This window comes from Rhinoraja longicauda, chromosome 1, assembly GCF_053455715.1.
Source record: "Rhinoraja longicauda isolate Sanriku21f chromosome 1, sRhiLon1.1, whole genome shotgun sequence".
NCBI classification, from domain to species: Eukaryota; Metazoa; Chordata; class Chondrichthyes; order Rajiformes; family Arhynchobatidae; genus Rhinoraja; species Rhinoraja longicauda.
The window spans coordinates 17065704-17092225 of NC_135953.1; the positions used below are offsets into that span (position 1 = coordinate 17065704).

Here is a 26522-nt window from a genome sequence, read left to right on the forward strand (position 1 = left end):
TAAAATTATCCAGTGAATTGGCCTCCACTGCCTTCTGTGGCAGAGAATTCCACAAATTCACAACTCTCTGGGTGAAAATGTTTCTTCTCACAGTTTTAAATGGCCTCCCCTTTATTCTGATATCCATCAGTTCCCTTCATGTTCATGAGTCTAGAACCCTTTGAACTATCAATATTGTATCTGCTTCCACCATCACACCTGGCAATGCATTTTAGGCATTCACTACTCGCTGTGTAAAGAAATACCTCCGCATATCTTCTAATTGTCTTTTGAGGTTTACCTTTAGTTCAGTATTCTGAAGCAGTAAATAAATCATTAGGTATCTGATAGTGTACAGCACCACCCCCGTGTAATCACAGAGCCTTGATTTTACTAGTTTAGCCAAATAAAGAAGCTCAGTTAAATCCAGCATCGCAGGGGTTGCGAGGAGAAGGCAGGAGAATGGGGTTGAGAGGGCGACATAGGTCAGCCATGATTGAATGGTGAAGTAGACATGATGGACCGAATGGCCTAATTCTTCTCCTATAACTTATGAACAATGCCACCTGAGTCAGGATCAAGCAACCAGGAGCTTGGAAAATATAAGGTTTCTTTAGGCAAGCCAGCGTTAATATGGCATTAAAATGGCATTCCATTTGGTGTCGAAATATAACAGCATGAGATAGACCTGTGCCCCTTCCTATTAAAGATATGGGTGTAAGAAGATAACTGCAGATACTGGTACAAATCAAAGGTATATTCACAAAATGCTGGAGTAACTCAGCAGGTCAGGCAGCATCTCGGGAGCGAAGGAATGGGTGACGTTTCGGGTCGAGACCCTTCTTCAGACTGATCTGAAGAAGGGTCTCGACCCAAAACGTCACCCATTCCTTCTCTCCCGAGATGCTGCCTGACCTCCTGAGTTACTCCAGCATTTTGTGAATAAAGATATGGGTGTAATCCCTTGCACCAATATAAACCTCTTCTGTATCTATGCTTCTTAGATTCTGTCCTTTTGTGCAACTCCGATTTCAGTTGCTCCATTATTGTTAGCGGTGGTCTTAAGTTCTGTATTTTCCAAATGAAATTCTGGTACCTCTCTTTCCTCCATCAAAATACTCATTAAAATCTTTCTCTTCTGCTCCAATATTATTGACTGAAGCATCAAATCTTTGTAGCAACACCAACAGAACAACAGCATTGCACCCACAATCTGAATTTATGTTCTTCTTATCATGCCCTGGGACATTTCACTGTTTTTAGTTTGGAGATACAGCGTGGAAACGGGCCCTTCAGCCCACTGAGTCTGCACCAATCAGCGGTCACCCTGTACACTAACACTATCCCATACGTGAGGTACAATTTACAGATGCCAATTGACGTACAAATCTGCAAGTCTTTGGGATGTGGGAGGAAACCAGAGAAAACCCAAATGGACACGGGGAGAACGTACAAACTCCGTACAGACAGCACCCAGAGTCAGGATTGAACTCGGGCCTCTGGCGCTGTAAGGCAACAACTCTACTGCTGCGCCACTGTGCGAAGTATTAAAGACTCCACACAAATCTGTTTGTAGTTGTAATACTATTTTTTTTTAGTTGTTTCAAAGAGAACCTAAAAGCAATGGAAGAGAAGGTAACAAAGAACATCCTACACAGACCTTTCTGTCCCAGGTCTCCTCCATTGTCAGAGTGGGACTAAATGCAAATTGGAGGAACAGCATCTCATATTTTGCTTGGGCAGCTTACAGCCCAATGGTATGAATATTGATTTCTCTAACTTCAGGTAGCCCCGGCATTCCCTCTCTCTCTATCCCTCCCCCACCCAAGTCGCACTAGCTTCTCGTTTTCACCCCACAGACAGCTAACAATGGCCTGTTTACTTAATCATCATTACTTTTTTGCATATCTGTTATTCATTATTCTTTATCTCTCCACATCATCGTTGATATCGTTTCTCTTATCCCTAACCAGACTGAAGAAGGGTGTCGACCCGAAACGTCACCCATTCCTTCTCTCCAGAGATGCTGCCTGTTGCGCTGAGTTACTCCAGCTTTTTGTGTCCATCTTCAGTTTAAACCAGCAACTGCAGTCCCTTCCTATCTTTATTTATCTATTATCTTTATTTATCTTTAATTATCTTTATTTATTTATTGCTCTATTTATCTATTACTGTTCAATCTTCATGTATCTACTAGACCAAGTGGACCCGTTGGGCCCAAACCTCTCCTGCCTACCCCCCTCCCCCCTCCCTCCCCTCCCCCTCCCCCTCCCCTCCCCACTTCCCCTTCCCCCTCAACCCCCCTTATCCACCCTCCTCCCCCTTATCCACCCTCCTCCCCCTTATCCACCCTCCTCCCCCTCCCTCCCTCCCTCCCTCCCTCCCTCCCTCCCTCCCTCCCTCCCTCCCTCCCCCCCACCTCCCTCCGCCTCCCTACGCCTCCCTACCTCAGGTAGCCCCCAACTGCGCATGCGCTGGTTTTTAAAACCTTTAAAATGTGAATAACTTAAAAAATATAACACCAATTTCAATAAAACTACAACGGTGAGTAAGGTGGGCCTAAAATTGTCGCGCTATCGTGTACTGTTTTGGCTGAAGTTCATTCACAAACAAGATAACAAACGAGAGTATATAGATTACTGTTCATAGCTTTAGGGTGCACAAGATAATTTCAAGCTAATGGAACATTTGCAAATGTAGTGAGGTAAAATGAAGAAAAGTGAGAATCAACTTGAGTATCTCAGTCACACGATAATCACCAAATTGTTTGCTTGTTTCAGTCACGTTGATTGGGGAAAAACATTAACCAGGATTCTCCGGAGAACTGTTCTGGGTTTTCTCAGAAAGAGTGTCATGGGTTCATTAATGTCCACGTCTAGCTGAAAGTACAACAAATTCCATTGTTAATTGAAAGCATGGGGCAGCACGGTGGCACAGCAGTAGAGTTGCTGCCTTACAGCGAATGCAGCGCCGGAGACTCAGGTTCGATCCTGACTATTGGCGCCGTCTGTATGGAGTTTGTACGTTCTCCCCGTGACCTGTGTGGGTTTTCTCCGAGACCTTCAGTTTCCTCCCACACTCCAAAGACGTACAGGTATGTAGGTTAATTGACTGGGTAATATGTAAAAATTGTTCCTAGTGTGTGTAGGATAGTGTTAATGTGCGGAGATCGCTGGGCGGCACGGACTCGGTGGGCCGAAGGGCCTGTTTCCACGCTGTATCTCTAAAAAAAAAAATGTAAATAATTTTTTTTTTTAAATTTGAAACCAGAGTCAAAACAGCTTTCAAATTCCTATTCACTTGTGGCAATGCTGGGCTGTAGTAGTCATTCAAAAGGTCGAACTCTCCCACTGTTGTTGCAAGTATCTCCTTTAACAATTATTGGGTAACAATTATTCTTTCTTTTTGATGAATGAATAGTCTTTTTTTTTTTTTCCTTTTGCAAGTGTAATTTTAATCTACTTTTAATGTAAAGGCCGTTAAAGATTTTCAATCATCGCATGATGGGAATTAGCAGCCTGGACACCCAGTTTCCTCCAGCTGGAAAGGGAAAATAACTGCTGCTCTTGTTCCAGATACTGAGCAACTGATTAAGTGCAAAATAAAACCAAAATAAAATAGCAATAGGCAAGCGAGTTTGATTAATTGTTACGCAATATATGTTCAAGGCTACTGGTATTAATTTTTACGGGACAAATGGCTATGACATTCACTTTACCCCAAGGATCTTCAAAGGAACATAACATGCACAAGTATTAACAGCCAATTGTGCTTTTTATTGTCACATATGTCAATAGTTATCGCAGTGAAATTATTTTCCTCACAAACTGTCCAGTAGAGTATCGCCATAACCCCGATTAACAAGTGTACAGGAATAATCTACTGAGCTGCATGAAGGAGGGCCCATGTTTGTCCATGCTCTCGTTCTTTATAAGTTCATCATAAGTAATAGGAGCAGAATTAGGCTATTCGGCCCATCAAGTCTACTCCGCCATTCAATAATGCCTGATCTATCTCTCCCTTCTAACTCCATTCTCCTGCCTTCTCCCCATAACCCCTGACACCCATACCAATCAAGAATCTATCTATCTCTGCCTTAAAAAATATCCATTGACTTGGCCTCCACAGCCTTCTGTGACAAAGAACTCCACAGATTCACCACCCTCTGACTGAAGAAATTCCCCCCCCATCTCCTTCCTAAAGGAACGTCCTTTAATTCTGAGGCTATGAACTCTTACGCACGGTGTCGGTACCAGGCAAGTCCCAGGCTATTAACATGGAACATAGAGCAGTGCAGTACAAGAACAGGCCCTTTGTCCCACAAAGTCTGTTCTGAAAATGTTCACTCAATGGTGGTACGGTGAGCAGGGCTGAGCGCAGGTAGTGCTGCAGAGAGTGAAGACTCAAAATCAAGACTTCAATACCCCAAATCCTCCTTCAGCAATAAAGGAGATTATTCCATTTGTGGAAAAACCAATGACCCTGGTTACCAGCCCTTGAGTCACCATGCCCTAACCACATTTGAAACTTTACACTTTAGAGATACAGCGTGGAAACAGGCCCTTTGGCCCACCGAGTCCACGCTGACCAGCGATCCCCGCACACTAGCACTATCCTGCACACTAGGGACAATTTACAATTTTACCGAAGCCAATTCACCTACAAACCTGTGGATCTTTGGAGTGTGGGAGGAAACCGGAGCATCCGGAGAAAACCCACGCGGTCACCAGGGGGGAACGTATAAACTCCGCACAGACAGTACCCTTGGTCAGGATCGAACCTGGGCCTCTGGCGCTGTAAGGCAGTAACTCAATAGACAATAGACAATAGATGCAGGAGGAGGCCATTCGGCCCTTCGAGCCAGCACCGCCATTCAATGTGATCATGGCTGATCATTCTCAATCAGTACCCCGTTCCTGCCTTCTCCCCATACCCCCTGACTCCGCTATCCTTAAGAGCTCTATCTAGCTCTCTCTTGAATACTCTCTCTTGAACTCTACCGCTGCGCCACTGTGCCACCACTAGGTTGGGTGTATGTCAGCATTAAGATTGGGCAATCGTAGCACACAAAAACAAACAAGATTAAGATGGGTTTAAAATTCAAATTGCATCAGTTCGGCTTAGGTGTAAGCTTTGATCGCCCCGACGAGGGAGCTTCGATCGCCCCTACGCGGAGGCTTTAACCGCTGACTGGGGGAGTTTCGATCGCCCCGACTGCGGATTGTTCGACTGCCCCAACCGCGGGAGAATAAAAGAGGGAGAAGATTGGACTTTATTGCCTTTCATCACAGTGAGGTACGTGGGGAATCCGCTGTGGTGGATGTTCATGGTAACTTTCATGTAGTTGTGTGTCTTGTTGCTTTTTCTTTTAGTATGGCTGTATGGTAATTCGAATTTCACTGTACCTTAATTGATACACGTGACAATAAACTGACCTTGAAACCTTGACCTTGTTGGTGTCCTGAGCCTACTCCTCGCCACCGCCAGTCGGCTGCTCGTCCGCACTTGCGCCGGTAGGAGGCGGAATGGAGCTACCCTGCGTGTTCTTGTGTTTGGCTGCACGCCGGGCTATCCTATCGCGGCCTCCCAGATTGCGCAATGGGAACACAGGGGACCGAGTAGAAAATGTTGTGTGTCACTCCCCACCTTAGTCAATACAACAGAGACTTACAACTAATCGACTTAACTATGTTTGGCTTTTATAAATAACCTAATTGGCCGCTTGAACTATTTGAATTTGAGATATAACAATAAATTTGAACACATTGTGTACCAACATATAATGTCTGAGTTAGATCTTCCCCCTTCTGTGTTCCTGTACGACTACTTCGCGTTCAAGCAACACTTTACATGCTTGCATTTGTGCCAATGGGTCTTTCCGGTTTAGACACAAAATGCTGGAGTAACTCAGCGGGTCAGGCAGCATCGCCAGAGAAAAGGAATGGGTGACGTTTCGGGCCAGACTCTGACTCTGAACTTTGTGTCTATCTTTGGTGTCCACCAGCATCTGCGGTTCCTTGTTTCTATGATCTTTTCGGGCTGATGGGTCCCTGGATCAGTCTGTGTAGAAAGGAACTGCAGAGGCTGGTTTAAACCGAAGATGGACACAAAGTGCTGGAGAAAAAAAAGGTGGGTGACGTTTCGGGTCAGGACCCTTCAGCCTAAAGAAGGGTCCCGACTCGAAACGTCACCCATAATTTTTTTCAGAGATGCTGCCTGACCCGCTGAGTTACTCCAGCACTTTGTGTCTATCATGTGTTCGTTTGTTCCTTCTGTATGTCAACGTATATTTGAGTTGCATATTTTGCTATGTGTCCCGATTTTGCATTCATGTATGTGAATGTGTGTGTTAGATGTCGTTTTCAGTGTATCTGAATGTGACCCCTACCAATTGGTCGTTTCCAACGCGGTATTATATTTCATGCGCTGGATAATAAATGCTTAGCAACCGTAGACGTCCAGTTTTAGTCAGTTGACAAGTGTAACAATGAAACTTGGTGCAAACATGTGATTAATGAACATGAGTTTTCCTGTAAAACACAGCATGTGGCACGCTAACAATGTGTTATTAGAGGGCGGGGTTCGTTTATAATAAGCACACGGAACGTGGCGTTCAGACTACAATAAATCTAACGACCTTGGGCGAAATTGGCATTGACAAAAAGGAGATTTGTTCAGGATTGCCTTTAAATCATTGTACCTGTTTGTTCAGTGCCAACTACCACCTCTGGCAGCTTGTTCCATACACCCACCACCCTTTGCGTGAAAAAGTTACCCCTCGGATTCCTATTAAATCTTTCCCCCTTCATCTTGAACCTATGTCCTCTGGTTCTCGATTCCCCTACTTTGGGCAAGAGATTCCGTGCATCTCTGAAGAAGGGTCTCGACCCGAAACGTCACCCATTCTTTCTCTCCCGAGATGCTGCCTGACCTGCTGAGTTACTCCGGCATTTTGTGAATAAAAACCTTCGATTTGTACCAGCATCTGCAGTTACCTTCTTATACTCCGTGCATCTACCCGATCTATTCCTCTCGTGGTTTTATGCACCTATGCGTAAAGAGCGTTTTACGAGTTAAACGAGTGTTTAACTGTCATATGTACCGAAACAGAACAATTTAATACTGCTGCCCTTCGAGTTCTTATTATCTATTATTATTATCTATTATATATTATCTATTATAATAATAATCATCATAATAATTATGATATATTATTATTATTATCTATTATTATCTATTATATATTATCTATTATAATAATAATCATCATCATAATTAAGATATATTATTATTATTATCTATTATTATCTATTATTATCTATTATATATTATCTATTATAATAATAATCATCATAATAATTATGATATATTATTATTATTATCTATTATTATCGATTATATATTATCTATTATAATAATAATCATCATAATAATTAAGATATATTATTATTATCTATTATTATCGATTATATATTATCTATTATAATAATAATCATCATAATAATTATGATATATTATTATTATCTATTATTATCTATTATATATTATCTATTATAATAATAATAATCATCATCATAATAATTATGATATATTATTATTATCTATTATTATCTATTATATATTATCTATTATAATAATAATCATCATAATAATTATGATATATTATTATTATCTATTATTATCTATTATATATTATCTATTATGCACCTTATCTATTCCTTTCATTATTTTTTACACCTCTGTAAGATCACCCCTCAGCCTCCAAGGAATAACCCCCTGGCCTGCCCAACTTCTCCCTGTAGCCCACGCCCTCGAATATCCTCTTAAGTTTTCTCTGCACTTTCCACCCGCTGTGTGAAAAGGTTACCCATCGGGTTCCCATTAAACCATTCCATTTCACCATGCTGCATCTGTCAGCGACAACTAATCTAAGTCCTCGCCTACCCAACCTCTCCCGATAGCTCAGGCCCTCGAGTCCTGGCAGCATCCTGGTAAATTCTCTCTGCACGCTATCCACCACCATAATGGCATCCATAAGAGACCAGATCCTAAGAAAGTAAACACAAGTTTTATCCAAATCACCTCTTGGGGAATTTGAGCTGTAAGTGAACCCAGGAGATAACGTAACTTAGATTGATTACGTTGAATTTGTTCTATCTGAAACTGTTTATGTTTCGAGGACGTTATCTAACCTAGACCAACAATCTCCAAATTCCATCAGTATCAGCACTATCGATTGCTAACGACTAACCTGGGACCAACCAGCTTATTAAATAGCTGTGGGAGGGTCAGGGGTCACATTCATAAAACACTGTTCGGCATTGTAATGTATGTAAATGCATATATTGATTTTAATTGTGCAGACGTCCATTACGCGGTCTACAACTGCGCGTGTTATTAAATTATACGTTACCTAATTTTAACTGTTACCGCAAACTTGCACAGCGATGGACCATACAGCTTTTAACAACAGACACTCAGTGGTCTGTATACTGAACCGCGACTTTAGAAATCATACGTACATAAATCTAACATGCCATAAAATATACCATATTTAACCTACATATGTATCGTGTGTTTTGTGTATCTACTGCATATCTGAAGAAGGGTCTCGACGCAAACGTGGATTACGCCAGGCACACAAAACGCTGGAGTAACTCAGCAGGTCAGATAGCAAGATAGACACAACGTGCTGGTGTGAATCGGCTGGTCAGGCGGCATCTCTGGAGAAAAGGGATGGCTGACGTTTCGGATCGGTTCGGGACCTTTCTTCAAACTGTAGAAGTCAATTCTGAAGAAGGCTCCAGATTTGCTGTTTGACGCGCTGAGTTACTCCAGCACTTTGTAACCATGCTCGGCATAAACCAGCATCTGCAATTCCTTTCTGCACAAGTCAGGCAGCAAGTCTGGAGAACATGGATAGGTAATGTTTAGGGTCTCGACCCGAAATGTCGCCTATTCATGTTCTCCAAGGATAATGTCTGGGCTGATGAGATACTCCAGCACTTTGTGACCTTTTGTGCATGAACCAACGCCTGCAATTCTTTATTTCTGTATTCTAGATTATACTACGTTATTCGGATCCAACAGTAATGCTATATCTTAATATCGGGTTGCATGGCGAAAACTATTGTGTTAAGTGTTTTACGGGATGCAATGCACCCGCAACGATTGAACAGGTTGAACGATTGAAGTATAGAAGTTGGGAGGTCATGTTCCAGTTGTATACGACGTTGGTGAAACCGCATTTAGAATATTGCGTTCAGTTCTGGGCACCATGTTATAGGAAAGATATTGCCAAGCTTGAAAAGGTTCAGAAAAAAAGTACGAGGATGTTGCCAGGACTAGAGGGTGTGAGCTGTAGGTAGAGGTTGAGTAGGCTGGATCTCTATTCCATGGAGCGCAGGAGGATGAGGGAGGATCTTATAGAGGTGTACAAAATCATGAGAGGAATAGATCGGGTAGATGCAGAGTCTCTTGCCCAGAGTAGAGGATTCGAGGTCCAGAGGACATAGGTTCAAGGAGAAGCGTAAAAGATTTAATTGGAAACCGAGGGGTAACTTTTTCACACAAAGGGTGGTGGGTGTATGGAACAAGTTGCCAGAGGAGGTAGTTGAGGCTGGGACTATCCCATCGTTTAAGAAACAGTTAGACAGGTGCATGGCTAGGACAGGTTTTGAGGGATATGGACCAAGCGCAGGCAAGTGGTACGAGTGTAGTTGGGACATTGTTGGCCGGTGTGGGCAAGTTGGGCCGAAGGGCCTGTTTCCACACTGTATCACTCTATGACTCTGCGAACAGGGTCAGGGGTTATGGGGAGGAGGCAGGAGAATGGGGTTCGGAGGGAAAGATGGATCAGCCATGATTGAATAACTCAGCGGGACAGGCAGCATCTCTGGAAAGAAGGATTCGCAGACGTTTCGGGCCGAGACCCTTCTTCTGAAAACGTCATCCATCCCTTCTCTCCAGAGATGCTCCTGACCCGCTGAGTTACTCCAGCTTTTGTGTCTATCTTCGGTTTAAACCAGCATCTGCAGTTCCTTCCTGCATAGCCGTGATCGAATGGCGGAGTAGACTCGATAGGTCGAAAGGCCTAATTCTGCCCCTATCACGCATGACCTAAGTGTTACTGAGTTGGTGCTTTGAAGAACGACGCACCGTTACTAAAAAAGTAGAATAGTAACAACATATACTGATAAACAGTAGAGTTTCTAAATCCCCATTTTAAAAATCTTTTTGACATCCATCGCATTTGCCAAGCTCGAACATTTTACATCTTGTAAACTAGAACAATGAAACACTTTCACAATTCAACCACCTATCTCATCTTTTATCATAAAGTTATAGAGCGCGGAAACTTGCACTCCAGCCCAACGTCTATGCCGATCAGGAAGCAAGCTCGTCCCGTCTAACGCGTATGGCCCATATCCCTCTAAACCTTTCCCTGTACAAAGGTCTTTTAAATGTTGTTATCGGCCCTGCCTTAACTACCTGCTCTGCAGTCCGTTCCATATACACACCAGCCTCTGTGTGAAAAGGTTGCCTTTCGGATTCCTATTAATCTTTCCCCTTTCAACTTATAACTATGCCCTCCAGCTCTTGATTCCCAGACCCTGGGGAGAAAACAAAATAGTGCGTGTTGACCCTATCTATCCCCTTATGATTTCAAATGCTCTATAAAACCACTTGCCACTTGCCTCAGCCACTTGCGCCTCAAGGAATCTAGCACCTATCCAGGTTCTTCAGGGGTACTGCCTGACCCGCTGAGTTGCTCCAGAACTTAGTGTCAACATAGAAAATAGGTGCAGGAGTAGGCCACTCGGCCATTCGAGCCAGCAATATGATCATGGCTGATCATCCAAAATCAGCACCCCGTTCCTGCTTTTCCATATCCCTTGATGTAATGTAGAATATACATTTTGTACAGTAACCAGCATCTGCAGTTCTTTGGTTTCTGAATAAAGTCCCATCTTGCCCAACCTCTCCCTAAAGCTCAGGCCCCCGAGTCCTGGCAACATCATCTGAAATCCTCTCTACGTTCTTTCCAGCCTCCACCTTTGCCTGTGAATGAATGCCAGAGAAAATGGAAGCGCTCTGCCAACAATTAAAGCTTTGGGGTTGCTGGGATTTGTTTCCTGTTACTGGATTCGAGCCGGGATCTCTCACCGTCTGGATATCCGTCTGGAGTTAAAATCCAACACACATGAAGCAAGTTGCAGTGTTTGGTCCAGTCAGTGGCGTTGTTGGACACCTGGTCCACACCATGCAATATGGTTTTACGGATCCACAATGATCTATTCTACATTTCCCTCCATCCCCATCGCTTTAGATGTCTCGTTTTCACACACTTTAGCATTCCTTATCTCTGTGCCTCCCTCTCATGCGATTCGCAGTCTGAAGAAGGGTCTCGACCTGAAAGGTAACCCATTCATTCTCTCCAGAGATGCTGCCTGTCCCGCTGAGTTACTCCAGCATTTCGTGTCTGTCTTTAATATGATTTTACAGATGGGCGATTACTGTTATAGAGTCATAGAGTCGTAGAGTCTTACAGTGTGGAAACAGGCCCTTTGGCCCAGCTTGCCCACACAGTCCCATCTGCACTAGTCCCACCTGCCTGCGTTTGGCTCATATCCCTGTGAACCTTTCCTATCCATGTACCCTGTCCAAATGTTTCCTAAACGTTGCGAGAGTACCTTCCTCAACTACCTCAACCTTATCACCTTGTTGCAGTCTATCCGAGAAAATTTCAAATGTTTTATATTTGTTTCACTGCTTCCTTTGGGGGGAGAGTCGTAAAGTATGTTTATGGTGCCTTTTGACGGCCTTTGCTTCCAGGGGCTTTACTAAAGACTTTCGAGATACAGCGCGGAAACAGGCCCTTCGGCCCACCGAGTCCGCGCCGACCAACAACGATCATCCCGTACATTACCAACATTATCCCACACACTAGGGACAATTTACAATGTTACCGAAGCCAATAAGCTTACAAAAGTGCACGTCTTTGGAGTGTGGGAGGAAACCGGAGCACCCGGAGCAAACCCACAATGTCACGGGGAGAAGGTACAAACTCTTGGAAGGATATTCTTGCTATTGAGGGCGTGCAGCGTAGGTTTACTAGGTTAATTCCCGGAATGGCGGGACTATCATATGTTGAAAGACTGGAGCGACTAGGCTTGTATACACTGGAATTTAGAAGGATGAGAGGAGATCTTATCGAAACGGATAAGATTATTAAGGGGTTAGACACGTTAGAGGCAGGAAACATGTTCCCAATGTTGGGGGAGTCCAGAACAAGGGGACACAGTTTAAGAATAAGGGGTAGGCCATTTAGAACGGAGATGAGGAAAAACATTTTCAGCCAGAGAGTTGTAAATCTGTGGAATTCTCTGCCTCAGAAGGCAGTGGAGGCCAATTCTCGGAATGCATTCAAGAGAGAGCTCGATAGAGCTCTTAAGGATAGCGGAGTCAGGGGTATGGGGAGAAGGCAGGAACGGGGTACTGATTGAGAATGATCAGCCATGATCACATTGAATGGCGGTGCTGGCTCGAAGGGCCGAATGGCCTCCTCCTGCACCGATTGTCTATTGTCTATCAACTCCGTACAGACACCACCCGTAGTCAGGATCAAACCCGGGTCTCCGGCGCTGTAAGGCAGCAACTCTACCGCTGCACCATTGTCCCGTCCTTTGCCACTGTGCTTCGTTTTATTGGGGGGTTTTTCTGTTAGATTTTAAGACATTGAGGATCAAGTACTTTGTGTGTTGTGTGGAAGACCTGGGTAACGGACTAGGTATAAAGGGAATTCAGAACTGGGAGAGTTTTAATTGGCCTTCCATTCCCAGTACATTTTATTTTCAGATAAATATAGCGCTTGGGGTTAATCTCTCTAAAGGAAGCAATCCATAAAATGAACAATTTCGTTCTGCCTTAACAGCGCCAGAGACCCGGGTTCGACCCTGACAACCGGCTCCGTTTTTTGGAGTTTAGACAATAGACAATAGGCAACAGACAATAGACAATAGACAATAGGTGCAGGAGGATGCCATTCGGCCCTTCGAGCCAGCACCACCATTCAATGTGATCATGGCTGATCATTCTCAATCAGTACCCCGTTCCTGCCTTCTCCCCATACCCCCTGACTCCGCTATCCTTAAGAGCTCTATCCAGCTCTCTCTTGAGTGCATTCAGAGAATTGGCCACCACTGCCTTCTGAGGCAGAGAATTCCACAGATTCACAACTCTCTGACTGAAAAAGTTTTCCTCATCTCAGTTCTAAATGGCCTACCCCTTATTCTTTGGGGTTTGCACATTCTCCCAGTGACTGGGTGGGTTTTCTCCGGGTAGTCCGGTTTCCCCCCACACTCCAAAGACATACAGATTTGGACGTTAGCTGGAAAATTGTTCCTATTGTGTAGGATAATGTTAGTTAGGGGGGCTCGCTGCTCGGCGCGGACTTGATGGGCCGATGGGCCTGTCTCCGCGCTGTATCTCTGAAGTCTAAAGTCTAAAGTAATTTTCGTCCCCACCTAGAATTTGTTAACTTTTAATTTTAATGGTAGTTAATATTAAACTCCAGATGGACACAAAAATGCTGGAGTAACTCAGCGGGACAGGCAGCGTCTCTGGGGAGAAGGAATGTGTGACGTTTCGGGTCGATACCTTTCTTCGGTCCTGAGTTCCACCAGCATTTTGTGTCTATCTTCTTTTAAACCAGCATCTGCAGTTCCTCCCAACTAATATTAAGCTCTGCTGTGCCGAACGGTATTCGACCTGAAACATTAACTCAATTGCTCTTTCCGTCGACGATGCCTCATCTGCCGAATACTTTCAGCACCTGTGTTTTATTTCAGATTTGCAACATTGGTAATGTATTGATATCCAGTTGTTTTACAGAGAAACATAGAAAATAGGTGCAGGAGTAGGCCATTCGATCCTTCGAGCCTGCACCGCCATTCAATATGATCATGGCTGATCATCCAAAAAAACCTGTACCTGCCTTCTCTCCATACCCCCTGATCCCTTTAGCCACAAGGGCCACATCTAACTCCCTCTTAAATATAGCCAATGAACTGGCCTCAACTACCCTCAGTGGCAGAGAATTCCACAGATTCACCACTCTCTGTGGGAAAAAAAACTTTCTCATCTCGGTCCTAAAAGACTTCCCCCCCTTATCCTTAAACTGTGACCCCTTGTTCTGGACTTCCCCAACATCGGGAACAATCTTCCTGCATCTAGCCTGTCCAACCCCTTAAGAATGTTGTAAGTTTCTATAAGACCCCCCCCCCTCAATCTTCTAAATTCCAAAGAGTACAAGCCGAGTCTATCCAATCTTTCTTCATATGAAAGTCCTGCCATCCCAGGAATCAATCTGGTGAACCTTCTCTGTACTCTCTCTACTCCCTTTATAGTAACCCTTCTCGCATTCCCCCTTTGAGTCGCGTGTTTCGGATTTTATGTACAGATGCTACCCAAGTAATTCAAAATACCCAGTGTGCACAGGATGACGAGAGTTTCATCTAATTGACAAAAGGGAATTTTCGGGAGGAATTTTTCGAAGCAGGTAATTATTTAATGGACAGCCACGATAGTGACGGAGATTAGGGGCAAGCGTTTAAAGCCAGCCTTTCAAGGGAACTGGTTCCAGGTAACCTCAAAGCAAACACACGTGCAAGGGAACTTCTGAAAATATATTCGTGCAGGGAAAATCATCGTTACGTTTTACATTTCCCTAAACTTCAACTACAATGGTCTAATGGACCGGTTAGATCTGATTCAGTGGTTCGGAGGTTTTAGGTTTCGACACACCAGAGAACAAATCGGTCCAAGGATACAACCCCCGCACCGAACAGCGAGAGCGCCACTTTGTCAGAGTTTTAAACGATAAATCAATGCCTGGAAATTCTTGACAGAAGAGCCAAAGACGTCTCCAGGGCCGTTATTTATCGCCGATAAACGGCTTATCTAAACGTGATCACAGGGGCGTTTGTGAGACCACGTTAGCCGCCGAGTTTCCTATCTTTTACCCACAATAAATTAATCTGACGGCAAACGGTCAGAGTATAGAAGTTGGGAGGTCATGTTGCAGTTGTATAAGACGTTGGTGAGACCGCATTAGAATATTGTGTTCAGTTCTGGGCACCATGTTATAGGAAAGATATTGTCAAGCTTGAAAGGGTTCAGAAAAGATTTACGAGGATGTTGCCAGGACTAGAGGGTGTGAGCTATAGGGAGAGGTTGAGTAGGCTGGGTCTCTATTCCTTGGAGCGCAGGAGGATGAGGGGTGATCTAATCAAGGTGTACAAAATCATGCGAGGAATAGATCGGGTAGATGCACAGTCTCTTGCCCAGAATATGGGAATCGGGGACCAGAGGACATAGGTTCAAGGTAATTTTTTCACACAGAGGGTGGCGGGTGTATGGAACAAGTTGCCAGAGGAGGTAGTTGAGGCTGGGACTATCCCTTCGTTTAAGAAACAGTTAGACAGGAACACGGATAGGACATATTTGGAGGGATATGGACCAAGCGCAGGCAAGTGGGACTAGAATAGGTGGGACATTGTTAGCCGGTGTGGGAGAGTTGGGCCGAAGGGCCTGTTTCCACATTGTATCACTCTATGACTCTATGAGATATTGAAAGGCGATGTGTGCGTTTCCTCGTGTACCATAAGCGTTTAAAGGTTTGAAACCCATGAACGAGTTGGAAAGGTGGAATATTCTCGGGTTAATCCGTAATTATGCACCAAAAATGTAAGACATAACAACGGTAGGTAACAATACGCCCGCTTCCACCCCGCGGTTGGGTAAAATACATAGAATAAAGAACAATACACTTCCACGTGCCTATCTAAAAGCCTCTTAAAAGCCACTATCGTATCTGCCTCCACCGCTATCCCTGGCGATAGGTTCCAGGCGCCCGCCACTCTCTGTGTAAAAATCTTGCCCCACACGTCTCCATTAAACTTCCCCCTGTCACCCACCTGTCTAACTGTTTCTTAAACGATGGGATAGTCCCAGCCTCAACTACCTCCTCTGGCAACTTGTTCCATACACCCACCACCCTTTGTGTAAAATTCTCTGTGTAAAATTCTTGCCCCACACGTCTCCATTAAACTTCCTCCCTTGTCACCCAAAAGTGATGCCCTCTGGTGTTGGACATTTCCACCTTGGGAAAAAAATTCCGACTCTCTTTCTATGCCTTTGATAATATTACGTATAATCACAATCGTTTCTACATCGCCGCGCCAATCCCTGCAATAACTCGTCAGATACAAAAATCTGTCGCGCTGGTAATAAATATACTGGCTCTCCAGAAGAGAGGATTCCAAAGATTCGATAACCTCTCGGCGAAAAGAGGTCCTGGTCCTTACTTTAAGACTGTGACCCCCCCCCCCCCCCCACACACACACACCTGCTTCTAGCCAGTAGAAGCATTGTCCCCACAATTACCTTTACAAGTTCTATAACAATTGTGAATCCTCCGCTGGGATTAAATCGCATTTTTTTTCCAACCCATATAACTCATCTGTTCAATTATTAAATTGTCCCAGTTATCAAATTTCTGAACCTTCGTTTCATTGTCTCTGTCGTAAGTATAATAGTTCTCAGCGAGGGGGACCTGCCTGTGTGTTCGAACAATGTCTCACCAAGGTCCTGTATAAATGCAATCTATCTTCACTGAAGATAGAAACAGAAACATAGAAAAATAGGTGCAGAAGTAGGCCATTCGGACCTCCGAGTCAACACCGCCATTCAATATGATCATGGCTGATCATCTAAAATCAGTACCCCGTTCCCGCTTTCCCCCCATTTCCCTTGATTCCTTTAGGCCTAAGAGCTAAATCTAACTCTCTTTCGAAAACATCAAGTGAATTGGCCTCCACTGCCTTTTGTGGCAGAGAATTCCACAGATTTACAACTCTCTGGGTGTAACAGTTTTCCCTCATCTCAGTCCTGAATGGCCTTCCCCTTCTTCTTAAACTGTGACCCCTGGTTCTGGACTCCCCCAACATCAAGAACATACAAAACGCTGGAGTAACTCAGCGGGTCAGGCAGCATCTCTGGTGAAAATAGGTGACGTTTCGGGAAAGGGTCTCGACTCGAAACGTTCCCCCTTCCTTCTCTCCGGAGTTGCCGCCTGTCCCGCTGAGTTACTCCAGCATTTTGTGTCCATCTTCGGTGCAATTCCTTCCTACACATCTTTCTTTATCGAAGATTTGTTTTAAATCCCGCGAACGCCGGACATCTGAAAGGATGTTATAGAATGCTGGAGGGCGGGGGGGGGGGGGGGGGGGGGGTAAATCTCAGCAGATCAGACAGCATCTGTGGAATGAGAAACAGTTAACGTTTCAGGTGCAGGGCCGTTGTCAGAAGAGACGAAGCAAAGACCCTGTCCGTTTCTCAAGACATCTTTGCTCTTGTAACATAGAGTCACACAGCACGGAAACAGGCCCTTCGGCCCAACACATCCATGCCATCTACGCCAGTTCCATTTGGTCGCGCCTGCTCCATATTCCTCCAACCCTTTCCTAGCCACATATCTGTTTCAACCAAGCCAATGTTATTAATTTACCTGCCTCACCTACTTCCTCTGGCGTTCGTTCCATATACCCACCACCTTCTGTGTGAATAAGTTCCCCCTCAGGTTCCAATTGAATCTTTCCCCTCTCACCTTAAACCTATACCCTCTTGATTCTCATGCCCTGAGTAAAAGCCCTCGATCTATCTCGCTCGTGGTTTTATACACCTCTGTAAGTTCACCCACCAGCCTCCTGCTCTCTAAAGAAGTCCTAAAAGGTTTTCCAAAAAAAAAGACCAGCACGTCGTTCCCAATTCCCAATTGTTTGACGATTTTGCAGCCGTCGATTTAGTTTAGTCGATTTGGTTTAAAGAAAGTTTCTTCACTCGGGCAGGGCGGTGAAAGCGCTGGAAGTCCTCAGAGTTGATGCATTGAACCTTATAAACACGGAAGAGAAAGGAACGGGAGGTATGTGGGTAGGGGTGGTATGTTGGGGAGGGGACAGAAACTTACAAAAATAAAAATAAAATGTAATCCGAAAGAAATATATATGCAAAACAAGAACTGTGCAAAAACTCTTCCGACATTCTCGGAAGCTATACATACATTCATTAGCGACGCATGTGAGTGTTCACATGAATATCATTACGCCAGGCACCCTTGCCACTCCTGGAGTGATATCCCTTCCCTTGTGTGAGGGGGCATCTTCACCACACCGTGCCCCCCAATGTGCAGCAGCGGAAAGACCCTCGACTGCAGTGTTCCCCCTCAGATCATTGGCGTTGGCTGCACGCCGTTGGACACCGGCGAGTCCCCTGAGAATGACAAATGTCAGCGCTGTGCTTTATTACAGAGACTGCTGTAACTCGGAGTGCCCCGGCCGCCCAGCCTGCCTGCCCGCCCGCCTGCCTGCCTGCCCAGCCCGCGTGCCTGCCTAGCCTGCCCAGCTCGCCTGCCTGCCCAGCCTGCCTGCCTTGCCTGCTCGCTTGCCTGCCCAGCCCGCCCGCCTCAGCCGGTGCTGATTGGCCACAAGTTCGCCTGTTGAAACTGCTTATAGCCTTTGCAAAGCACAAAGAGCGACCTCTCGCTCACAACTTGACGTGCCTTCCTGAAAACAAACAACCCGTGGCCTGCGAGAGAGAGAGAGAGAGAGAGATAGAGAGAGAGATAGAGGGGGAGAGAGAGAGAGGGGGGGTGGGGGAGAGGGAGAGGGAGAGGGAGAGGGAGAGGGAGAGGGAGAGGGAGAGGGAGAGGGAGAGGGAGAGGGAGAGGGAGAGGGAGAGGGAGAGGGAGAGGGAGAGGGAGAGGGAGAGGGAGAGGGAGAGGGAGAGGGAGAGGGAGAGGGAGAGGGAGAGGGAGAGGGAGAGGGAGAGGGAGAGGGAGAGGGAGAGGGAGAGGGAGAGGGAGAGGGAGAGGGAGAGGGAGAGGGAGAGGGAGAGGGAGAGGGAGAGGGAGAGGGAGAGGGAGAGGGAGAGGGAGAGGGCGTGAAACTTTAGAGAAGGCGTGAAACTTTAGCGTGGGTTTTGCCGGGCATCGATTACCAGCCGCTGTGTTTTATTTTGGGATTCAGTCTAGGCTCACATCGCAATCTCTCTCCCTCTCCACAGCCGTGCTGCAGAGAGAGAGAGAGAGAGAGGGGGGAGGGGGGCGACGTGTGGAAGTCGAAGTGAAGGAACTGCCAATGGATTGAGTGGAGGTATTTTGTTTGGGAGTGATTGGGAGCGGTGTACGCGGGCCCTTGGCGCCGCAGCTGACCAGCATTGATCACCGGAGCGGCACAGAGCCAGTGAGCAGCGGAGAGCAATGGGCGCAGAGACGGCGCTGGGATTCTGACCTTTGACTGTGTGAAATAATACTAAGGAGACCAGCGCGTCGGACACCCTCGGGCACTGCTTTCCTGCCCTTTCCCAAACTTGGATCGTGTCCTCCGCAGAAGCTGGTACCGAGCGATCCGGCATGGATTGGCTCCCGTGTTTAAAATCCGACTCGTTTGATATTCTTCCCCTGCACCGTATAAAATGTGGAGTCCTGGCCTGAAACAACACGGATTAGTTCCAGTTTACACTCCGGGGATTACAGGTACGCCCGAAGAGAAATCAGCCAGAAGCTGGTCTTGATTGCTAATCGTTGAGGCCGGTTTGTTATTTTGGTCGTTAGAAATAGCTGGCGTTTTCCCGAGCTCGTTTCACGTCTCCAAAGCGCCCGTGGACTAACTACTAACAAGCAGCTCGCTGCACAGAGACATAAAATGCCGGAGTAACTCTGCGGGACAGGCTGCATCTCAAGAAGCTAACGTTTCGAGTCGAGGTGGAACTCTCAGCCTCAGAAGGCAGTGGAGGCCAATTCTCTGAATGCATTCAAGAGAGAGCTGGATCGAGCTCTTAAGGATAGCGGAGTCAGGGGGTATGGGGAGAAGGCAGGAACGGGGTACTGATTGAGAATGATCAGCCATGATCACATTGAATGGCAGTGCTGGCTCGAAGGGCCGAATGGCCTCCTCCTGCACCTATTGTCTATTGTCCCCAAAATCCATAAACAGAACTGCCCTGCCCTGACAGACCAAATGTGTAGGAAGGAACTGCAGATATTGGTTTAGACTGAAGATAGATAGACACAAAACGCGGGGGTAACTCAGCGGGTCAGGCAGCATCTCTGGGGAAAAGGAACCGAATGGTCTCGACCTGAAAACGTCAGCTATTCCTTTTTCTCCAGAGATGCTGTCTGACACGTTGAGTGTTGAGTATTTTGACGCCCAGTGTTTTGTGTGTATACAAGACCCGTTGTTTCGCCCTGCTCCTGTTCCACTGAATTCGTTTCCACACGCAGACTGCTCTCCAGATCACTGCACTTTCGCCACAGATACCCAGCCAGACTGTATTCTGTGAAGGAGCACGCACTTGCGCGACTGAATTTCGAAACGTACGCCAATCCGTGCGGGCTTGTTTGCATTGGGTGCCGTTTCAACCCCTCCCCTCGGCTAGCTCCACTCACTGCCCGCTGTGGGTACGGACAGCCCGCTCCGTGTCTGCGCTCAGCTCACACAAGTCTTCCCGGAGTGGCTGCGTTATCAGTAGTCCGCTGTAAAGGGGGGTTAAAAAAAAGGGGGGGTAGGGGAAAGCATTAGGATTGCCTGCTTGTGATCACCGGGATTAAACACTGAGAGAACGACCCCGAAGCTTTGAGACAAGAGACCGACCGTTCACGGGACTTACAAGAGATATATGTCTATATATATACATTAATATTGACGTACGTGGATGCTGTTACTCTGCGCGTTCGGCTGTTAAGAGGGGAAGCTTTTTAACGAGTTTTTGCTTTATGCGCCGTGCATTTTGCGCCGTTTACCGATCGCCACAACACGTGGGTGAAGTGTAGCGCCTCTGGCCACCCCCTCCCCGCGGGAGCCCACCCTTCAGCTCACTTTGTAACATGTTTTTGGTGCAAATTTGTGACTAATGACAGCCTGTAATTGCATGGTAGCCGGTGCCTTGTTTTCTGTCCCGGGGGCATGTAGCAGCGTTAGCTGGGAACTGAGGCAAAGTTTGCTGGAAAGTGGAGATTATATCGCACACAGCCGAAAGTAATCATTTCATTCTACTTTTTTTGTGTGGAAGATATTGGCTTTATAACTAAAGTTACAGTTAATTTTATAACCCCTCTCCCCCTCTCCCTCCCTCCCCCTTCCAAAAAAAAATATCTCCCACATTCAGGGAAGGTTATTTTTGAGGGTCCGTGAAATACTGGCGGAGATAAGCGACTGTCTCCCCCCCTCCCCAAGTTTTATTGAAAGGAAAGGAACACGACTCGCTTCGAGGAGCAGATACGCGTCCCGAAAGGCGAGTTACGCGGGGAAGGCTTACTCGACTGGGTGTATAGTGTAAAGTCCCTTCTTTGGAGAGCGTGTCTGTGTGTGTGTGTGTGAATGTGTCAGCTCGCTGCGACCGATATATCTTCGCTCACAAGTAAAAGCAAAGAAAGAGAGAAAACAAAACAAACAAAAACAACCCCCCTCCCCCCTTATTTACTTTCAGCTTGGAAAAAGAAACGAATATAAAGAAGGAGGAAAAAAAACACGTCGGGATTTGTTTTGCATTGTTTTGGAGGGGAGAAGAGAATGGAATTACTTCGGTTCGCCGGCTTGATTTGGGTAGTCACGGCGATCACTGAAGGCGCACGGGGTAAGTCATCTGGAAGTTTTCTTTCAACAATAAGACATGCAATTTAAGAGATGGACATATTTCGAGGCGAATGTGACGGAGGCCCTTCAATGTGCAAATATAAAGTCAAGTGCTTTTTAAAAAAAAATATATATATATATCAAAGAATGGTGAAAATACTCAGCAGATCGGGCAGTGCCCGCGAGGAGAGAAAATAAAACAGGAGTTCATATTTCAAGCTAATAAACCTTCCTTTAGCATATTTTTTTGACCTGCCCTTTCAGTCCGCCGTTCCAAAGTTAACAGGGTAATTCTCAGAGGTGAAATGCCACCATGTCCTGCCTGAACTACACCGGTCTTTTGAAGGGTTTTAAATTCTCTACCCCGAGTTTGGAGTTTCGCAGCCTGGCCCCTGAAAGCCGGGACTTGCTCCATAGGCCTTCGGAGACCGGGGACTTTGTAGACGGCGTGTTAACATCGTCAGGTTGCCTCCATGTTCCTGAAAGCAACAAAAAAAAAACCAATCGCATTCCTGGTGGGATAAAAGCGAGACTCGGCCCTCACGTGTAATCCCTCCCTGACTTGTCCGGTCCTCGGGGGGAATCGCAAAACAAACGGATCGATTGGCCTTTCAGCCCTGATCTTTGACCGGCCGTTTTACTTCCCCTGAGACTGGTCGCGATTCCCCCCCCCTCTCCACAATGTACTGCACGCGTCTCCCAAATGATTGGGGTTCCGTCGGGAAAGTGAGAAATTAAAGAGATGATTTTTGTTCACACCGGGGAGTTAATCGATTCCCGGTTAATCTCGGCTGTTAATTCCCATAAGCAGATCGCGGAATAAGAGTTGGTTTAACACCGAAGAAACTCATTCCATCAGAATATACTCGACTGAAATCTCCCCTACTTCGCCACACAAGGTGTACACAGGGAATTGTTACAAGGTTTGCACAGGCATCGAAACCGGAAATTGCCAGTCAAAATATGCCCTTTAACAGTTAACTCCGACAACAGCGTTTCGTGTTTTAGAAATTGGGCTCGGTGTTTAACTCTTGGTAAGAGGGAAGGCGGAAGCGTGGAGTCAGGTTGAATCTGGCGTCCAAAGGTTGATCGGTCTATCAGAGTTATCTGTCGGGCTCAGTCCACAGAACTCCAGACATTCACGTAACCGTGGAGACGTTGTGCAACTCCACCGCTCCTTGTGATTAACGACATTGGCTGAAACAATCATAGACTCAAATACGCAAAATCTTACAAGCAAGGGTCCAATGTTATAATTCAAATCGATCCGCATCAAGATACGATTTAGCTACTCTGTGCACAATCATCTATCTATCTATCTATCTATCTATCTATCTATCTATCTATCTATCTATCTATCTATCTATCTATCTATCTATCTATCTATCTATCTATCTATCTATCTATCTATCTATCTATCTCTATCTATCTATCTATCTATCTATCGAACTATCTATCTATCTAACTATCGAACTATCTAACCATCTCTATCTATATCTATCTCTATATCTATTTCTATCCATGTCTATCCATTTGATGACTGTTGGTTGTAATTGGAACTGATTTGATGTACTTTGGATGAAGATTGTGCGTGTTGATTGCACAAGTCCGCTTATTTCACCCGGTTTAAACATAACTGGCAGACAGATACCTGAGTAATTATTTAATTGAACGATATAAACTTGCAGGAAGAACTCCAGCCAATATCTGGAGGCTAATTCCGCGGATATGTTGCTATATATATATTATGTGTGTGTGTGTGTGTGTGTGTGTACATATAACATATATATGTATAACTATGTTTAGATATATAATATATATAAACACACACACACACACATATATATATATACCACAGTAAATTCCATCGCTTGTTTATATATATATTATATATATATATAATATATATAAACAAGCATTGGAGTTTACTGTACTATTGTAATATATTATAACCGAGGTGGAGGTGTTTATATATATTATATATATATATATATATATATATATATATATATATATATATATATATATATATATAAACAAGCATTGGAGTTTACTGTACTATTGTAATATATTATAACCGAGGTGGAGGTGCGAATGTTAAGTGGCTTGTTTCAACGTGAAGGTGATTGTTTTCAGGAGTGCAGTCAGGGGTTATCGTAGCTAACGGTGGAGAAAGTAGAGGTGTGAAGTGAGGCGGATAGTGTAGCCCGAGATTTGTTTTCGTTTATAACAATGATTCATTTCACGGAACATTAACAGGATCTTGTGTCTGGTGCTTGTTAATTGCATTGAGGAGAAGCGCTTTGGCAACGGCGTATTTATTGGGATGGGACGGAGGGTGGTTCCTTTAATTGCCGCCGTGCATCCTATTATACCGCCAAGGGACTGCGCTTACCTGCGTATAACGGTGGCGCGGTATCTATCTCCTGGCAAATTCGATCCAAACGATACGTAAAATTGAAAACAAGACTTGTTTAAAAACAGAGGGGAACATCCTTCTGTTCGGTAGTACGACATGAGCCGAGGTGAGCAGTGCTTGGCGAGTTTCTCCACATTGAGAGGTGGGGAATTAATACCTGATGTAATGACACGGGGCGCGGAACCAGAATAATGGGCGAAGTGATGGGCCGCATGGCCTATTGTTCCGACCCTGGTCTCTTGTATAGGTGGCGCTGTGACTCAGTCCACAGCTCGCTTCATAGTTATCCACTTTGTGCAAATAGATGCCCACAAGTGTTTGGCGCCTGATCGAGTTACTTTGCAACGCGAAATGTTGTGACCATTAACCTTTTAATTGCTACGCTGCTAAATATGTTTTTTGAAGGAAGAGGGGGAGGGGATACACAGTGAGGGCAAGTGGAATTTAGAAGATTGAGGGGGGATCTTATAGAAACTTACAAAATTCTTAAAGGGTTGGACAGGCTAGATGCAGGAAGATTGTTCCCGATGTTGGGGAAGTCCAGAACAAGGGGGGTCACAGTTTAAAGATAAGGGGGAATTCTTTTAGGACCGAGATGGGAAAGTTTTTTTTCACACAGAGTGGTGAATCTGTGGAATTCTCTGCCACAGAAGGTAGTTGAGGCCAGTTCATTGGCTATATTTAAGAGGGAGTTAGATGTGGCCCTTGTGGCTAAAGGGATCAGGGGGTATGGAGAGAAGGCAGGTGCGGGATACTGAGTTGGATGATCAGCCATGATCATATTGAATGGCGGTGCAGGCTCGAAGGGCCGAATGGCCTACTCCTGCACCTATTTTCTATGTTTCTAAGTGCGGCTGTATTTAAAAAAAACCGTACGTCGCAAGAGGTTTGAGCAACCGAATGCTCTTTGATCTGTGCAGGAAGGAACTGCAGATAGATGCTGGTTTAAACCGTAGACACCAAATCTGACGTTCACGGCGTGACATGTCTAGGGCTTTGCTTGGAGCGCTGTTGGCAATTAATAGCGCTCAGGGTGAAAGCGAAAGATGACCGCGATCACTCGCGGAGCTGCACATTAGTTGAGATGCACTTGCTACCCAGCAGGTGAAGAAACGTATTTGTTTATCTTGACAAATTTTGATGGATGGCGAGCCGCCGCGCCTCCGGGGTAGAGGCGGGATAGACACACGCTCTTTATTACAGTCCCAGCCATACGCAGAGATGCCCCCCTACCCTCAAACTCCACACTACCCCACCCCCCAGGCTCCCACCGTGGAAAACCACTTTTCCTTTGGGTCGTTGTGTAGTTTCTGATATAACTGGATAGAGCCTTTGATACATTTACCAGCCAAAGCTTCTCTGTTCGCTCACGAGTAAAACCATTTCAATCTTTAAGGAAGCAATAAGATAGGCATAAAAGGAATAGGCGACGTTTCGGGTGGAGACCCTTCTTCGCGGAACAAAGTTAAAACTTGCGTGCGGAGCGGCGTCTTCCTCGCCATTTGGTCACGTTTAGCGGTAAAGTTGTTGCCTGACAGCGCCAGAGACCCGGGTTCGATCCTGACTACGGGTGCTGCCTGTACGGAGTTTGTATGTTCTCCCTGTGACCTGCGTGGGTTTTCTTCGGGTGCTCCGGTTCCTTCCCACACTCCAAAGACGTGCAGGTTTGTAGGTTAATTGCTTTGGTACAATCTTCTGAGGAAATTCAGAGCCAGGCAGCATCTCTGGGTGAAGGAATAGTTGGACAATTGACTGAAGAACCAAACCTTCTCTGTACCTCCGCAGGTCCTGCCTGACCCACAGAGTTCCTCCAGCAGTTTGATTTTTTGCTCCAGATTACAGCTTCTGGTGTCCCTTGTGCAGATCCCGAAGTTACTCTTAGCTTAGACAATAGACAATAGGTGCAGGAGTTACTCCAGCATTTTGTAACTAAGATAGTTAGTGGACGTACAATGCCAACAGCAGTGCCCAAGCCTGTAAGAAATTGCAGAGTTGTGGTTGTAGCCCAGTCCTTCAAACCAATTAAGCCCCACCCCAAAACTCCATCTCCAACTTATTTACATGGGCGAAACCAAGCGCAGGCTCGGCGATCGCTTCTCTCAACACCTGCGCTCGGTCCGCATTGACCAAACTGATCTCCCGGTGGCCGAGCACTTCAACTCTCCCTCCCATTCCCAGTCTGACCTTTCTGTCATGGGCCTCCTCCAGTGCCATAGTGAGGCCCACCGGAAATTGGAGGAACAGCACCTCATATTTCGCCTGGGCAGCTTGCAACCCAGTGGTATGAACATCGACTTCTCCAACTTTAGATAGTTCCTCAGTCCCTCTCTTCCCCTCCTCCTTCCCAAATCTCCCTCTGTCTTCCTGTCTCCACCTATATCCTTCCTTTGTCCCGCCCCCCTGACATCAGTCTGAAGAAGGGTCTCGACCCG

General features: G+C 45.6%; 1 protein-coding gene across 3 annotated transcripts in view; it reads left to right on the forward strand.

Annotated features, from left to right (window-relative positions):
• The first annotated feature begins 19003 nt into the window (after positions 1 to 19003).
• Positions 19004 to 26522, forward strand: part of LOC144600647 (fibroblast growth factor receptor-like 1) — a 322463-nt gene continuing 314944 nt past the window's right edge. For 2 of the 3 annotated variants that reach the window (XM_078412537.1, XM_078412671.1), the window contains exons 1-2: positions 20586 to 20743; positions 21526 to 21672. In XM_078412537.1, the coding sequence (XP_078268663.1) occupies positions 21609 to 21672 (64 nt within the window). In that variant the 5' untranslated portion in view covers positions 20586 to 20743; positions 21526 to 21608. Of the gene's footprint in view, positions 19574 to 20585; positions 20744 to 21525; positions 21673 to 26522 lie in introns of those variants that run through there. The other variant, XM_078412624.1, reaches the window with a different exon arrangement.